The sequence below is a fragment of the Xenopus laevis genome, chromosome 2L, assembly GCF_017654675.1.
Source record: "Xenopus laevis strain J_2021 chromosome 2L, Xenopus_laevis_v10.1, whole genome shotgun sequence".
NCBI lineage: Eukaryota > Metazoa > Chordata > Amphibia > Anura > Pipidae > Xenopus > Xenopus laevis.
This window is the reverse complement of record NC_054373.1, coordinates 140,582,856-140,601,259: the sequence shown is the minus strand read 5'-3', so window position 1 is coordinate 140,601,259 and position 18,404 is coordinate 140,582,856. Positions and strand designations below refer to the sequence as shown.

At 35.0% G+C, this 18,404-nt stretch overlaps 1 protein-coding gene across 1 annotated transcript in view; it reads left to right on the top strand.

The window, feature by feature from the left end:
• siah3.L (siah E3 ubiquitin protein ligase family member 3 L homeolog) overlaps nucleotides 1-17,348 on the top strand; it is a 51,885-nt gene extending 34,537 nt beyond the window's left edge. Inside the window, exon 2 of the mRNA XM_018247333.2 lies at nucleotides 16,361-17,348. Within this exon, the coding sequence (XP_018102822.1) occupies nucleotides 16,361-16,951 (591 nt within the window). The 3' untranslated portion in view covers nucleotides 16,952-17,348. The remainder of the gene's footprint in view (nucleotides 1-16,360) is intronic.
• Nucleotides 17,349-18,404: the final 1,056 nt, after the last annotated feature.

The window sequence follows — 18,404 nt, the reverse complement described above, 5'->3', positions numbered from 1 at the left end:
ATCTTGAAACCACACCAGTGTTTTTTTTTTATGTCACTTATTTTTATATGTTTTTTTTCTCTACTATTAGTATAAATGCAAATCTATTCAAACTCTGTATAATAATATGATATTTGGATACAATCTGAGATCCACTATTATACACTACTAGTATTTAATGAATGCAAAAATAGCTCTCAGAGTTGTCATGAAGATATAACGGCAGTGTATGAATTAGGCTTCAGGAGAATTCTGCATAATGAAAAGGATTCCGGTGATACTGATGTTAGCAAATCTCTCACACAGACACTTTTAGTTTTGATAACTTAATTTTCAGCTGTGGATACTTTGGCTGTGTCAAAGAGATTGTCTTCATCCAAGAGACTTTACTAAATCCTATTAGCATATGTAGGAAAAGAAAATATGAAGGAGCTGAAGCATTTTCATTTCTTGTTAAATATATGATAAATAATTGTCTTAGCTCTTGGCACAATATTTATCTTAGATCTTTAGTTTCAAGCTCGTAGGTATAATTTGGAGGCATTAAATTCCTATTGAGAGCATTAAAACTATTTGTGGTAAATCTTATGTCAATGGGGACTCAAGTAAATGAAGAAATACAATGCATTTTGCATTATCTAACATTTTAAAGCTTTACATAGATTACTATATTGGTATAGTTAGATGTAGTATACTATGTGAAATTTCAATTTGAGGTTTTTTTTTCTGAGCCAAAAACATCAAAATAAAAAAGAGTAAGAATTAAAATCGGATTTGCAGTTTGCAGGCAATCCCAGAGCCCAATCTAGTTTTGAAAACAAGAAGAAATATTATAGGAAACACAATATACTGATATTGTTAATTAATCATTTCTTGACCTTATGTAGTTTTTCATTACGTGAAATGTTGATGTATACCTTAAAATGGACAAAAAGCATTGAACAAATGATAATAATAATAAAGACATGTAAGGATGCATTTATGCCCTTTGTTACGTTGCGAAGTTCATTTCTGAAGGTATCAGCAAATATGCATTATAAACCATATTGACAGTGCATAGTTTTAGAGGCTGTATTTATTATTTTACACACGCTCACACACTGCATGATGCCACAGAATTAACCTTAAACAGAAACTTAACTTAGCATGAGATTTAGCTTTAGTTGCTATGTTTTATAACAATAATTCATTGCCACTTTACCTGAACTCCTATCTAACACCTTGTCCCTGAAATGTAAATCCATTCTATTGACTAGTGTCATGATCTTTAAAAAATCTTGTTTCATTTTCTTTTTTTTTTTCATTTACTGAGCTTAGCATTGTGAAACCATTTTTGAAACAGACGATCAGCAATGATATGCATGAAACCAATTACTGAGTAACAGTTGGGGAGAACATTAACTAGTAGAGGGTCAAGAATACGTCCCATACTGTCAAACATTGTGGCACAGAAGACAATGATTTCCTTCAAGCCTGGACTTTAAAAAGGACAATAAAATAGGTCCATGGGTTCCCCATTCTATATTCCTATTCATGATTGTATTTTGCATGTAGAAGCTTTCTTTAGGAGATAGTTGGTAGGTTTCAGTTCAGTTAAATTTCAATGAAGGAATGTGATGATTATATGGGTAAAAATTAGGGATGCACTGAATCCACTTTTTTGGATTCGGCCGAACCCCCGAATCCTTCGTGAAAGATTCGGCCGAATACCGAACCGAATCGAATCCGAACCCTAATTTGCATATGCAAATTAGGGGTGGGAAGGGGGAAAACATTTTTTACTTCCTTGTTTTCTGACAAAAAGTCATGCAATTTCCCTCCCGCCCCTAATTTGCATATGTAAATTAGGATTCGGATTCGCTTCGGCTGGGCAGAAGGATTCGGCCGAATCCAAATCCTGCTGAAAAAGGCCGAATCCTGGCCGAATCCCGAACCGAATCCTGGATTCGGTGCATCCCTAGTAAAAATGACATATCATAGCCCGGTAGTGTCCTGCCATTACATTTTAGATAGGTGTGTTGGTTTTGTTGGTGATAGGTGTGTTGGTTTTGTTAGATAGGTGTGTTGTTACTTATAAATACAACATTTATGTTTTATATCTATATATATATATCCCATTCATAACTCCTAATTTAGTGACGTATTGGCAAGATCGAATAATTTTTCTAAAACAGGACTCCCATCCGAAATATTTTTATGATTGGAAAAGCTATGAGTTTGTTGTGTTAATTACTTTGCATTTAAACAGGTAACTAATAAACTCTACCTGCTGATTGGTTGCTATGGGTTACTGCTCCTTGGAAAACGTAGTGTCTTTTATTGCATAACCCCAATTGAATATCATAGGAATTAGTGCATGAGAATGTTTAAGAATAAAAAGCAGCCAATCTATACTGTTCACAATTACAATATTGGGCTATTTAAAAGACCCCAAACGTTCCACAACTTTAATGCAGTCTTCAGATAAAGTTAGATATAAATACATCAAACATCATTCACCATTTTTCTCAATATTTTAACTGCTTACTGTACATGAAACAGTTGCTTACTAGGTTCATTTTACCTTGAGCTGAAATGCTTGCTTTAACAGCTTCATTCAGAGCTATTTCTTAATTCCCATACAGAAATAGGGAAAGACCATAAAGTTCATTGGAGGGCCTAATGGTAATGAGTAGGAAAGCCCATTGACTCCACAGGGAGTTTTCCAGGTATCCAGGTGGACTAATCCGACACTGCATATAACAATGCTTATTGTAATGATTAATAAAAGCACTTCTACTGAAATTCAAATGTTTCAACTTCTCAGTACAGGTACTGTAAATTTAAACACAGAAATAACTACAGAATAGATAAATGCTCACCGCATATTGAAACACTTCCTCTAGAAAGAACAGAATTATGTGTCATCTATCTAAAAGTTAGAAAACACAATTACAGAGCAAAAGTGTTCAAAGTTTAATAAAGAAAAATAAATCCTGTTCTCTGGTAAGTCTGGGAAATAATCTTTCTATTCTTAACGTGCAAGTCTGGATATTATCATTCTTTTTCTCCGCACACTAGAGATTAAATGTATTCTTTGGCTATTTTTGCAGTCATTTTTTCCAGCCAGAAAGGTTAGAAGTGAATAATGTTATCAGTTCCAAAACTGATTCAGTAGTATCCATGCTTTCTGTTAATTATGTACAATCTCTCTTCGAATCTGAATAGCAAAATCAAAAAAACTTAAGGGGTCTAGTGATGAGCTAATTTTTTCTCCAGCCACGGGTTTGTGGTGAAGAACCGCAGTTTGCTATCTGAGAATTTTTTCACGAATTTTTGCCACTCGTTGATCATTTTGTTTCGCTCATCACTGAAGGGGTCATTTAACGCAAGTGCAGTGTGTAATGCACAAATGTTATATCAATATGTTTTTATCCAGAAACCTCTTAAAGCCCAACTCAAAGGGGGTATTCATCAGTCCAAATTTATCTCATTATTTCTATTAAAAAAGTGCGACCAACTCCGAATTACTGATTGGACTTTATTTATCATAGAAAAAGCTCACTAAAATCGGTCCGGGCAAAAAATCCGAAAAAATTGAATTTTCCCACCAAAAGTCCAATTTTCCCACCAAAATCTTACTTTTAGTGCCAAAATTCAAAAAAATCAGATTTTTGCCCAAAACTCAGTGTGGATCATGATATTGAAATGGGATCTTTGCCATTTACTTCTACAGGACCCCTACAGCTGGGAGATGGTGGATTTTTGGATTCTGACTTTTTTCAGACTTGGGGTATAATAAATTCCAAAAAAAAGTCTGAATTATTTGTGATTGATAAATAACCCCCAAGTATCCAATGCAATTGCTTCTGATCAGGTTACATCTAGAACTTTTGAAGTAAGGGTTACTGGGCTAGCAAATATAGTGGCAGTGAGGAATTAATTAATCTGCTGTAAATTAGAGAGACAAAGAAGAAAAGCACAATGTAAACTCTTTTTACAAAAAAAAAAAAAACACAAAAAAGAGGTGGCCTTGCACTTTTTATTTTAATACACCCTGGTGTACATATGCTTCCCAGTGCTTTAGTCATATTGGATAACTAAATCCTTAGCATTCCTTTCTACACGCGATGGACCAGTTATACTAGAAATAAAAGCTATTCATTTGATATGACATGATATTCATGCCTATCTTGTATATGTAAACATGTGTTCTTTATAGCGGAAGAACTTTTTCAATTGTAGAATATATTTTAGCAAATATCCACAGTTTAGCCATACTTGCAACTCTGTTGCCTAAAGAAAGTGCTGACCATTTAAACTGTGTGCCTAGGTTATGGCACGATACCCAATATGATAGACTAACTAGAGTGGAAGATGATACAGTATGACTCTATGGAAATGTGTAGTTTATTTCTGCTTGTCACTCTATAGCGGCTGCATGAATTTTGATAAAAAAATACTGTAGATTAGTGATCCCCAACCAGTATCTCGTGAGCAACATGTTGCTCTCCAACCCCTTGGATGTTGATCCCAGTGGCCTCAAAGCAGGCACTTATTTTTGAATTCCAGGCTTGGAGGCAAGTTTTTTTTACATAAAAACCATGTGTACTGCCAAACAGAGACTCCTGTAGGTTGACAGTCCACATAGAGGCCACCAAATAGCCAATCACAGTTCTTATTTGGCACCCAAGGAAGTTTTTGCATGCCTGTGTTGCTCCCCAACTCTTTTTATTTTTGAATGTGGCTCACGGGTAAAAAAGGTTGGGGACCCCTACTGTAAATGAATGAATATTTTTAAGCCACTGTTATACTACATGTATGGAACCTATTATCTATAATGCTCGAGACCTGGATAATGGATATTTCCATAATTTGGATCTTAACACTTTAAAGTGAAACTGACATTAAAAAAACTACTTTTTAAAATATCAATGTACATTAAAAGTTACCTATAGGTCATGTTGATCGTTTTTGCTGAGAGGTTTGTTTTTGTAAGCAATTGTTAGTGGAAGTTTCTAAACCTGACTGTTTTGGCAACCTGAGATTCTAATGCTAACGGGCTACTGCTGCACAAATATGGCAGCCCCTCATTGAGGAACAGGGGGTAAGAAAGGTAATGTAAAAGCATTGAGCAAATACTTTATGATAAAGTTATACATTTTTTCAAAGGCAATATTATGAAAGATGTAAAAAAGAGTTTAATTTCTGGTGTCAGTATCTCTTTAAATACTAGTAAATCAGGTAAACATTAAATAAACCCAATAGGCTGGTTTTGCTTCTAATAAGGATTAATGATATCTTAGTTTGGATCAAATACAAGGTACTATTGTATTATTGCAGAGAAAAGGGAATTCATTTTTAAAAATCTGGATTATTTGGATAAAATGGAGTATATGGGAAGCTGCCTTTCCATAATTCAGAGCTTTCTGGATAACGGGCTTCCAGATAATGGATCCCATACCTGTATTTATTTTCGCTTAGTATTACTTACCGAGAAATGGTCAGCAACATAAGCACCACATTGTTTAATGGTAATGGCACAAGCAATGGCAATTTAATTCTTTTGATGTCCTTGGGTCTTTTAGGGCAAGAATCCCACTCGTGCTAAATAGCTAACACATTTGACGATAATGTCATCAATGAAAGTAAGTTCTTAAGGTTTTGTAGCAGGGACAAAATGTCCCATGTGCTATTGTCCTAGGATTGTAGTTAACATCAACTGCATCATATACATAAGAATTGGCTATTAGTCATAATATATTCTTATATGGTAATTTCAACAGTTTATAACTGCTGCAATGTAATTATCAGGGGCTTCCATTGAGTCAACCATATGTTCAGATATTTAATTCCAATGATAGCCCTATTTAGAAAATGCAGTGAAGCAACTTTCAGCCTAACCTTGTTATTATTTACTATTAGCTGTGAAAGGTTAATGTAATGTGCTGAAGACATTACCGCAGTTAATGGCTTGCTAAGTGAGAGTGTTGAATCCTATCCTTTTTCTTTCAGATTTCCTCTCCCAATATTCAACATCATTTTAAAGGAGATTTCAAAATGTGCCATTTAATAGAGGCATTTATGGTTGGACAGAGCTTAAGGACCATGACTTCAACTAAGAGGTTTAGTAGAATGCGAGTGAAAGTTCATTATTTTTAATTAGTGTAATTGCTAATGTTGCATTAAGAGCCTGGTTAGAGTAAGTCATTGCAGAATGTGTATTAGATGTGAGAATTGGTATTCATATAGTGACATTATTAAAATGTTAGAGATGTCAATATCCCCAAAGGTTTGCAGCCTCTACATTGTTTACCTAAGGATGTTAAATTAATTATATCTTCAATTCACACTGAGCAGACAAAGAATAATTATACCCCAGCAAGGCTTTTTGTATATGAAATGTCTAAGGTGGATATTTCCTGTGGTGATTATTTATCTTTATTAATAGAGCAGGTCTGCCACTGCTTCGAGGGTTTGTTCTTTTTTTGCTTGTCCTTATCAGAAAACTCAAACATGCATAAAATAATACAATTCAATCTTCAAAACTGGCAGTTCTTTAATAGGAGTAGTGCTCGATTTTGCATGAGAACCTCATGTGTATTGACATGTTTCCAGGGCACAGGCTAGGGTATTTCTTTTGACATAGCACTGGTTGAATAATATTTCTTGGACAGCTGTTTTTATAAAAATTCTTATTCTATGGACACATGCAGATGCGGTCCACGGCGTGGTTTTCAAAAAGCCGGCCACTGTGTAAATACACTAGCGTAAGGTGCCACTGCCTAAGCTTGAAACCGTTAGCGTATTTATGCAGCGGTCATCTTTTTTTGAAAACCGTGCAGCGGACCACGCTGTGTGTCCAAAAAACGTTCACAGAGATGATTGTGAACCTTAGCGGGCAAGATTTTCACTGTTTGCATCCCTTTTGACCGATTTCAGATCTCAGCAACTTCCTCTCAAAGTTTGCAAACACATGCCTTTTTTCAAACAATGAGCGATATAATATTGGCCATTGAATGATTTTACATCGTGAGCAGAGCCAAACATTTTCCAAAAACGCCATTTTAAACTACTCTTGCGGTTGTTTTCATACAAGGGTAGGATTAACATGGGCAGATTTTTTTAAAATGTTTTTAAGTGGAGATTAAAAACATATGAGTTGCCTATTTGAAGTCTGCACAACTAAGGATGATAACACACAGACTACTATAATCTACTAATGATATCACTTGGTTAGATCAGGACTACCTTGGCATGTTGATGCTATTGCAATAATACTGGTGTTGCTCCCAATTAACTATTATTGTCTGTTTGTAATGGCATGGAAACTTCATTCATATATCATGCAAATATGGAGAGAAGAGATTAATAATACAAAGGTTTTATAATCAATTAATTGTTGTTCACTTTACAGTCCAATTATTGAGCTTCTCTTGTAATAAAAGGCTTTACTATAATCTACTGATTGGACATTACAGCGTATGCTAAATTTGACAAGGACCAAGAAGGTGCCAGGAGCTGAGAATTCTCAAAGCAATGGTGGGGAGACTGTATGGACAAGACATTTACTATATGTGTTAGCACATAATTGCTTTTGTCTTACAACTGCCAAAGAGATCCAATCCTAGTGGGATCTCTACTGGTTCTACAAGCTGGTACTGTCAGTACTGGTTTTGTTTTTCTTATTCCTTTCTCAAACTCCTGTTTAAACCATTTATAATGGGATTATAATAGTGGATTGTCAATTTTTATTTAAAAAATATTTCACCAGTTGAAATGAGGAAAAATTGTTAGTAACACGCTTGAAAAAAGTCATTTATCCAGCAAGTTCAAGCCACCACTGTATTCTCTAACATCATTGAATCACAACAGGCAAGAAATCCCCACCACTATTGCCAACTCTACCCTCCTTGTTTTCTTTCTCAATATGTAGTAATATAAATATGTAGTGATGGGCGAATCTGGCAAAAAATTCACAAAACACATTAAAGTCAATGGGCTTCAAAATAATCTTGGCGTGCATCAATTTTAACGCGAGCAAAAATTTTTACATGTGCGACTATTTTGTCCAAATGCATTAAAGTCAATGGGCATCTAGATAATTTTGAGGAGCGTTCATTTTTATGCATGCAACAATTTTGATGCAGCGGATTTTTCACCGGCGAATTTTCACTGTAGTTCAGCAAAAACATTTGCCGGTAGCGTAACGTGGAAATTCAATGTGAATCTGTGCCTGGCGGATTTATTAGCCCATCACTATAAATATGCACACATATACAATACACCTATATATACATATGTTAACTATAGCCCTGGATATTTTGCTTGTCCAAGAATATAAAAGTGCATCATAAAGGCATTAGGGAATTAAAAACCCTTTACTTTTACTAGTTTAATTACACATCTCTGCACTTTTCCCAGGTCATTAATATCCCAAAGTACTATGTATACTAAAGGTGAGCTCTTACAAGGGAACTATAAAGAGGCTTTTTCTCAATTAAAGATGCTACCAATACAGTTCCAATGTAACACTAAAATTCAAATATCCCCTGCCCAAATGCAGAGTTGGTCTATTTAAAAAAAAATGCTAGTTAACTGGTTCCTCGTTGGTGTAAATAGAATAAGAATGAAATAAAAAGGATGAGAAAAAATGACCTCAATCTCAGTTTAGCATATTTGCTATTGGTGTCACAGGGGAGTAAACTATCAGTTATTTTTATATAATACACAAAAGCCATGAATATCCTGTAAATTATATCCTTATAAACGGTGAGTTCTGATGTCATCAGTTATAAACGGTGAGTTCTGATGTCATTTCTGTCACATGACTCATTGAAATTTGTGTATTATAATAAATAAAGTACCCCCAGTTGTAAAATATGAGGATATTAGAAGTTACCTCGGAGTTCCATGACCTGTATAAAAACACTCAGCCTTCGGCCTCGTGTTTTTATATGGTCATGAAACTCCTCGGTAACTTATAATATCCCTATATTTTACAAAAGGGGGTACTTTATTCACTATATAATTCACTGCTCTGTGCATTTTTTTTCTGCCATGACATATAGGGGCAGATTCACTAAGCTCGAGTGAAGGATTCGAATGAAAAATACTTCGAATTTCGAAGTATTTTTTGGGTACTTCGACCATCGAATTGGTTAAATTCGTTCGAATTCGAACGAAATCGAACGAATCGAACGATAAATCGTTCGACTATTCGACCATTCGATAGTCGAAGTACTTCCCCTTTAAAAAAAACTTCGACCCCCTACTTCGGCAGCTAAAAGCTACCGAAGTCAATGTTATTTTCCTTCGATCGTTGGATTAAAATCCTTCGAATCGTTCGATTCGAAGGATTTAATCGTTCGATGGAACGGAAAATCCTTCGATCGATCGATCGCAGGATTAGCGCTAAATCCTTCGACTTCGATATTCGAAGTCGAAGGATTTCAATCCGAGGGTCGAATTTCGAAGTATTTTTAACTTCGAAATTCGACCCTTAGTGAATCGGCCCCTTAATATTTCAGATAAAAATGTATGAGTAGTAGAGTAGTAAAAAATCTCAGAGAAATTGGCATTTGTGCACAGCGAGAAACTGTAAAAACAGACTCAGCAGGGTTCTGAAAAAAGCTATGTCCTCTTTTGCTTTTCGATCTCATACAAGTTTCATTGAGAGGAATAGGCCAATAACAATTGATGGGTATAATGTTAAAAAAATATTATTTATCAACACTGGGCTAAGAGGTAGCTGAGCATTTACCCATAGCATCCACTCAGTGATTACCGTTTTTCAAATAGCTGCAAGCAGGACAATGAAAGCATTTTGATTGGTTGCCTTGGGTTACTGCCCAGGGATGATAAATTAGCCTCATTAACATATATTTAAAAGAAGCATATAATGTTTTCTGTTTTCTTTCCTAAATAAATGATACATGAGATTGTGTTCATTTGCCCCAGCAATTACAGGCAGATATGCACATTGCATCTACAGATTACAAATTACATTCTGAATTAGAAACAAAGTGCATCTATTTGTATAATGGCTATTTGTCTGCTACAACAGACTCCCCTAATATATTGTTGCATGTTACTAATGCAGACACATCCAGGCTACTACTAATATAAAACTTTAAGAAGAGTAGAAGCTGGATATTGAAATGGAATTAAAAGAATATGACGTTCCAAATGCATTACTGCTCTTTTTATGATAAATCGATTGGGTCAGGCACAGCATATATAGAAAAAAATCCACATTCAGAGGACGGTGCATTCAGACTGACATTATTTGTACAATTATTTCCACTGTATATTGTGCTTTGCAAATGTCTTTACATTTATATTTAAAATGTGATTTGTTTGACAATACAAATTCAGCACTGATTTAAATAATGCATTCAAAGGGAATCATATTTCTGTACCTACATATTTATCGTAGCACTAAGTCAAATCTTGTGCAACCCTGAGACACCAATGCCTATTAATAGGCTTAAATGACTTCATATAAAATTCACCAACTGGAAATTATCTGCCAGAATTGTACTAGGTACCAGTAATAAGCCTGACGAGTGCCCTGTAGCCACAGGTCTGAACCTACTGCTTGGGGTGTTGTATCTGGGATTGGTGAATTGGCCAAATGACAATGTTGGGTGAGTGTGATATTGGCACCAGATAAAGGATGACACAGTTTAATTTGATTTTCTCCATATTGGTGCAGCTTGCCTTGTGCAGACATCCAGTTGATCCATTTCCAGTGTTAGTTATACCATTGTCTCCTACAAATGTCAAGCATTGGCATAGGATAGCCCTTAGCATTCACTGTAAACTCTGTATTAAGATTAATCTGTCCCATTAATCTTTATGAATCTACCCAGAGTGTACGATTCAATGTCAACTTGCGACTCTTTAATTATATCATGCAGCAGTACTGCAGAATGAGGCATATACTGAATGTTGTAGCTAGAGACATCAAGGATTGCCTTGACTTTACAGGTACAGGTATAAGACCTGGTATCCAGAATGTGTGGGACCTGGGGTTTTCTGGATAATGGATCTTTCTGTTATTTGGATCTTCATACCTTAAGTCTACTAGAAAATCATGTAAACATGGGAAGGGTTATTACTAAAATGCAAATTGTGCTAATTATTAAAATAAAAAAAGTCAGACCAAACTAAAATCCACAATTTAACCTAATTTATTATTAAAAACACTCAATTTCATTGGTTCGGGTAAAAACTCAATAAAATATATTTTTTTCCCAAATCGCTTAGAATTTTTTCCAATTTCTGTCCAAAAAGGTAGGTTTTTGTGGCTAATTCCAGCGCAGACCACAGAAACATCAAAATAGTATAGGGACCTCTGCCATTGACTTATACACAACCGCGGCAGGTCTGAGATTTTCAGATTCAGTCTTTTTGCTGCAACTGGCTTTAATAAATCTCGAAAAAATTCACATTTTGCCCCAAAAATCCCTATTGGAGTTTAGTAAGTAACCCCCTAAATAAACCCAATAGTACGGGTTTGGTTCCAATAAGGATTAATTATATCTAAGTTGGGATCAAGAACTGTTAAATTTTTATGGAGAAACAGGAAATAATTTTTAAAAATTTGGATTATTTGTATAAAATGGAGTCTATGGGAGATTGACATTCCGTAATTCTGAGGTTTCTGAATAACGGATCCCATATCTGTGTAAAATTAAGGCAATAAGTGTATTTGTCTATCTTTATAAAGCTCTAACAAGGTCCCTGCTTGTATATGCAAGACCACTGTAAGTGCAATTTATAAAAACACAAAACATATGGACACAGGGGCCTATTTAATATGCTGTGTAAAACAGTGTAAAAAGATGAGGAAAATAAATGTGGAATATATAAAGGTGTTTTTTATTTTATGTCATTCGAATGCCAAATTTGCTGCCATTATTTTACACTGCTTGTAGTTAGTTCTAGCAGAAGTTGCTCAAAGAAAAAGTACATAAAACGTTACGCCTTTTTTACATGGTGATGCCAGGCTATGTGTGGTGACAGTATTCTGCGTTTTTTTTATATTACATAATAAATCTGCCCCATAGTGTTTAGGAACAGAAAATTAAATGAATAAGAGCATTTGAAGATTTCAGTTACAAACATAGCCTGCCCATGTAATAAGTGTAATCCTGCACTTGTCAAATAATAATCCTCCAGTGGTCTTTATACTTAGCATATTAGTACAGACAAGGATAAGAAACCGCAGTACAAACAATTATGTAAGTGTATGCAGGATTCACACCTAGTTTTATTACTAGAATTAGTAGTAGCATGCCTTTATAAAGTGCAGCAGTGCTGTACAATAAATGGGTGTATACAATGATCATACAGATTACATAAAACATAAAAATTAATAACAACCAATAACTGAAAAAAGAGGTAAAGGGGCCCTGCCCAAAAGAGCTTGTCTACTTTTGGATGTCTGAATGCACAGTGTTAAAGGAGAAAAAAAGGTTAAAACGAAGTAAGCTTGATCCGAAAGATCTATATAAATACACCAGTAAACTCTCAAAGTAATACTGCGCTGAGTCCTCTGTCAAAAGAAACACAGCATTTCTTTCCTTCTATTGTGTACACATGGGCTTCTGTATCAGACTTCCTTCTCTCAGCGTAAACCTCCAAAGCATGGGCTTGAGCATGCTCAGTTTGCTCCTCTCCTCCTCCCTTCTCCCTCCTCCTATCCCTGCTGTAATCTGAGCCCAGAGCTATGAGTGAGCAGGGAGAGACTCAGGCAGGAAGTGATGTCTTCTGCTACAAACTCCGATCAAATCTGCTTGGGTTTTTTTTATGCTTATTTATTATTACATTTTCCCAAAAATTTGCTTTGCATTAAAAAATCAGATTTTCATGATTTTTTCGGATTTTTTCATCCGATTTTCACAATTTTTTTAAAATTTTCACCTCAAAACTTTGGGGTATTGCACAAAACCCAGCGCGCATCAAAAAATTATTGGGACTTCTCCCATTGACTTATGTGCAACCTCGACAGGTCTGAGATGTCAGATTTTCAGATTAGGACTTTTCCATCCTCGGGGTTTAATAAATTCCAAAAAATGCGTGATTTTTTTAAAATTCTGATTTTATAAAAAGAAATCAGGAATTTTTCGTGATGTCTGCATTTGGAGTTTAGTAAATACCCCCATAGTGTTCTAGCTTGGACTAATGTGGTTAATCTATTGCCAATAAACTGCCTCAATAGCTTTCCTTCTCCTTTAAGGGGGTACATGCACAAATGAAGGTTTCAAAAGATGGTCAAGGAGGAGGAGATATGAAAAAAATGTAGTTGTAACCACGGAAACAATGTTCTGCCCCAGCAGGGTCATGGTGCTCCTACGGTTATAAATAACTGTTTGAAAACGTCAGGTCAAAACACATGCACATAAAGAAGCGACATTAAAAGATTTGCAATAGTTGAAATCCTAATGTATAAAGGAAATCTAAGCACTGCGTGTATTAAGCAGACATGTGAAATGTGTTGTATCTCAAGCTGCTTTGTAATTCTGTTTATATAGAAAAATCAGGAAACATGTAGGGGAAAAGATACACACAGCCTATCTATGGAATGTTGAAAGAAAATAATAAATAGCAGAGCTGAAAAGCATTATTTTCTGAACACCATGGTCAGGCTAAATTTTCCTTTCATACTCTATGGTACTGAGTATTTGAAAATCACATCCAGCATTATTCCATTTATAGAACCGATTTCTGACATGAAATGATCAGATTTCGGTGGCCCTCAGCAAACATTTAATTTTGTGTAATAATCTGCATTCGTACTTTAAAAAGGCAGGATGAAAGCCAAGGTCAGTGTCAAGTCTCAGTATTTAGACTCATTCTGTTCTGGCCACTGTCTGTATCATATGTGTCAATTAAACGAAGAGCCTGCTTTTGATCTCCATTTCACTGAAATCCACACAAATCCCCCATTTTTATTATCTCCATTTGCAAATTAAGTGTATGGTGTTTACTGATTCAGAATCATACAGCATATCACTCAAAGTACCTTGTACTAATCTGCTGAACTGGCTTCATTGTAATTCTTCAAACATTGTGAATGCTGACTGGATCTGAGTATTCTTCTGAATTCCTGTAAGGTAACAATAAGATTATCCCGAATGTTTACATACACATTAATGGGCTAATTTATATATGTCCGTACCTGGCGTTCAGGCAATCTGAAGTAAGAAAATGCATTTTAGTGGGTTATTTTAGGGGGAAATTATCTCCTAATTGAAATTAAAAAAACTCGACAAACTCCCATGCCCAATTTTGCCTTATTTATTAATAAAATACCTCAAATAAATTGGATCAGGGAAAAAACAGATAAAATTGAGCAAAACCCCAAATCTGACTTTTTTCCTGAATCGCTTTATTTTTCGCGGTTTTGCCAGAAAGCACCTCATTTAGTGTATTATCAGGCTAAACCCAGCACAAACCATGATATCTTCAAATTGGATAGGGACATCACCCATTGACTTCTACATAACCTCAACGGTCTGAGATGACAGATTTTTGGATTCTGGCTTTTTTCAGCACAGGATATAATAAATCTTGAAAAATTTGAGGGTTTTTTTCAACAAAAATTCAAGTTTTTGCCCCAAAAAGCCTGATCAGATAAATTCAAATTAAGTAAGTAACCCCCTTAATCTCACTCACTTTTTCTTGCAATTAGTTTTTTTCCACAGTTGTTTTTTTTAAATGCCAAACTTTTTATTTAAAAAACAAAAATATTATGGAAAAGAAGCAATCAATGCAAACAAAAATGAGCAATATTAAGATCTCTTTCTCTCGTTTCCTTGCTTCAGATTGTCTGAGATTGAGGTACATATATTAGTTAATCAGCCGCATCGAAAAAGTCAAGAGCCACGTTGTGTTCCAGAATAAGGGACTGATATATAATACATACAAATCAGGGTGTGTAAGAAAACTGGCATTCTATAAAGGGGTTGTTTACCTTTAAATTAACTTTTAGTATGATGTAGAGAGTGATATTCTGAGACAACTTGCAAGTGGGCTTCGTTTATTATTTTTCATTTTTGAATTACAGAATTTCACTTTTGGTCAGCATCTCTCCAGTTTTGGAAATTCCAAATGATCCTAGTAATGAGGCAGTGGTATTGAATAAGAGACAGGGATAGGAAAACAAGATGGCCCGAATAGAAAATTAAGTGATACAAAGTAACAATAAAAATACATTTGTTGCCTCACAGAGCAATAGTTTATTGGCTGCCTGTGTCAATTACCCCCGTCTGAAATAAAAATACTAGAAGTTAACCTAAAGGTGAATCACCACTTTAAGCCAAGGAAGTAAAAGCATTCATATATGATTCTTGAATAATTTGTTAGGTTGGGTTGCTTGCCTCACTTTGCATTATCAATATAATTGTATTACAAATGAGGAACATGAAGACCTTTGATGCTTTTTCCATTCCGTAGCCTACATACATTTGCTAGATTTGTTTGCAAAAACATGACATTTTTTACCATAAGTACTTGTCAGATTTGTGTTAGCTAGAAAATAATGCACTTTAAGTACTTACTTGGCTTGTATGCAGACTTCCATTTCCTAAACCTCCAGTGGCTAATACCTTGATTTTGTATTATCTTGCAATGGGCAATGCTTGACCTTCAAGTCCATCAATGATGCACAAATTCTTTAAGTCAAAAACCTTACACTAGAGTGTCTCCTGAGAATCTAATGGGAAAATAAACGTATCAATTTCAGTTCTGTGCTATACATATATATATGAAGCTTTCTGATTCATTTGTCTGTTGAAATGTATAAAAAATGAAGTTTTCAGCACAGACTGGTTTAATTGCTAATTTGGATACAGAAAGGATTTTTCTCCCTTGAAAAAACTGAAGACTGACTTAACTTTACCAACTAAAACTAATTATAAACCATATAAATGAAGGTTGAACTTAATGTACATTTTTTAATTTTAAACTCAAGAACTATTATGCTAAAATGATGAATTCTTAAGTAAATATGTGGTATACCTCATATTAATTACTTATTAACATTGGGTTTAGACCAACAGCAAACTGATTTACTTATTGATTCAAATATTTCATTTGAATATAGTTTTATATATCATTAAGCTTACAACTAGCCCAAGAGTCAATGGGTGTCCGAATAATTTTTATGAGCAACAATTTTTATGCACGCAACTATTCTGACGCACGCAAACATTTTTTTGATGTTGTGCAAATTTCTCAGCGAAACATAAAAATTTGCCACAAATTCATGCCTGGCGAATTTATTCTCCTCTCACTATTGTTTACGTTTAATTCAGCATTTTATATAATTGAGAGCTTAATTTAAGTTTATAACTGTCACCTGTTTTTAACACTTATATTTTGTGCCTTTCAGAATGGTTCTAATAGAAATGCCATCCCTAAGGAGGATTCCTCACAAAGAAAGGACCAATATATTTGCCATCAGTCAGTCAGTGACCCACAGTTAACTTCTTGCACTTGCCCTTTGTACTCTTGCAAATGGGAAGGCCACTTGGAGGTTATTGTTTCTCATCTGACACAATCTCACACAATTAACATTCTTCATGGAACAGAGATTGTATTCCTAGCTACGGACATGCATCTTCCAGCACCGGTGGATTGGATAATTACACATTCTTGCCTGGGTCACCACTTTCTGCTGGTACTTCGGAAGCAAGAGAAATATCAAGGCTACCCACAATTCTTTGCTACCATGATGCTGATTGGCACTTCCGCTCAAGCACAGAATTTTAACTACAAACTGGAGCTGAACAGAAACAGAAGGAGATTGACATGGGAATCCACTCCCCGTTCAGTTTTAGACTGTGTTGACTCTGTAATTACAGATGGAGATTGCCTGATACTTAATGCCTCAGTGGCTCAGCTTTTTTCTGATAATGGCAGCCTGGCTATTGGAATTGCAATAGCTGCCAGCAAACCTTGTCCTGTCGAAGCTGAAAAATGATTTTTTTCCCATTATCCATACAAAATGTATTTTATAATGCTTGGTCTTGGGTCATATGAGCTTTTTATTGCTTGTGGGGGGGTCTTTCTGTAAAAGAAATTCCATTTTGACTTAAATGTTTTCAGATATAAGTTGCCCTGACAACATTTATAAACAACTTTCATGTTCACGAAAATGGCAGTTCTTTTGTGCAAAGATTTACAGTAAGGCAAATTGCGTTTTTATACCAAGTTGAATAAATGTATATGTATATAACTGAACGCACACACACACAGACATTTATATATGTGTATACTGTATATAAACATATGTTTGGAAACTCCTGTGAGTTGAGCAGGCTGGTAAATATTGTTTTAATTTGAAAATATGTTTATTATTAAAAGGAATTCTGTCTTGATTTTTATGGTGTAGTTATTTCTAAATTACACTGTTTACATTGCAAATAATTCTCTCTATTTAATAAAATTGTATTTCTGAACCAACAAGTATATTTTTTAGTTGTAATATTGGTATGTAGGCATCCATCTTACGTCATTGTGCCAGATCCTGTGCTTTCAGAAAGAGCCAACACTTTACAATGCAACTGCTTTCAGACAAGTTATTGTTTCTACTAGCCACAGTGGGACTTGGGTTTTTATTATTAAGGCTAGGGCCAGATGATGTGCCAGACGATGTTAGGATAGCGGAGGCTGTCTTGCTGCTCCCCCCTGCCTTTTCAAGTGCGGGTGCATTTCGGCTCAAAATGCAATATTCATGTTTGGGCATGGAAATCCACTGCGCCTGCCTGCACCTGAGTGGAAATAATGCTTTTGAGTGAAGGCAGACCTGGAGTGGAAGCACAGCGGGGCAGTGGATCTGCCATTGTCTGGCCCTGGCCTAACTGCTTCTCGTGTCTACCAGGGAGCTGTTCTGTTGCCCATATGTAATAAACTCATAGTTGGACTACAAATTGCTGATTAAAGAAAATTATTTTCCTAAAATGACCAAAATGGAAAAGAAGCCTATTGGAAATGAATATAAAAAATGTGAGCTAATAATGAATATTAAAATTAATATGTACACATTCAAACATAATTTTCTACACACGTTTGCACATAATAATTAAAGAATTTTGGACTGACTTTTTTGAAAATTGTATATAGGGAACTCAACAATGTTGTGCAGAGAATTTTCTCTACAGTTTTAATTATCTTTTACATGGGATAAATTGTAATAAAAAGTAATTATATAAAAACAGTCATTCTCTGCTATTACATATCATATGACAAATCATTGATATTAATATATATTACTATGGAAAAACACTGTGCATTGCAAGAAGCAAACACTTGGATGGTGTCTGAAGAAATATTTACTTAATAGATTCATTGTTAAAGAAAAAATAAAAAGTTTTTCATCTCTTATGTAGTTGTACATAAAGTTCATGTCACTGCTTTACAGCATGCTTGACATT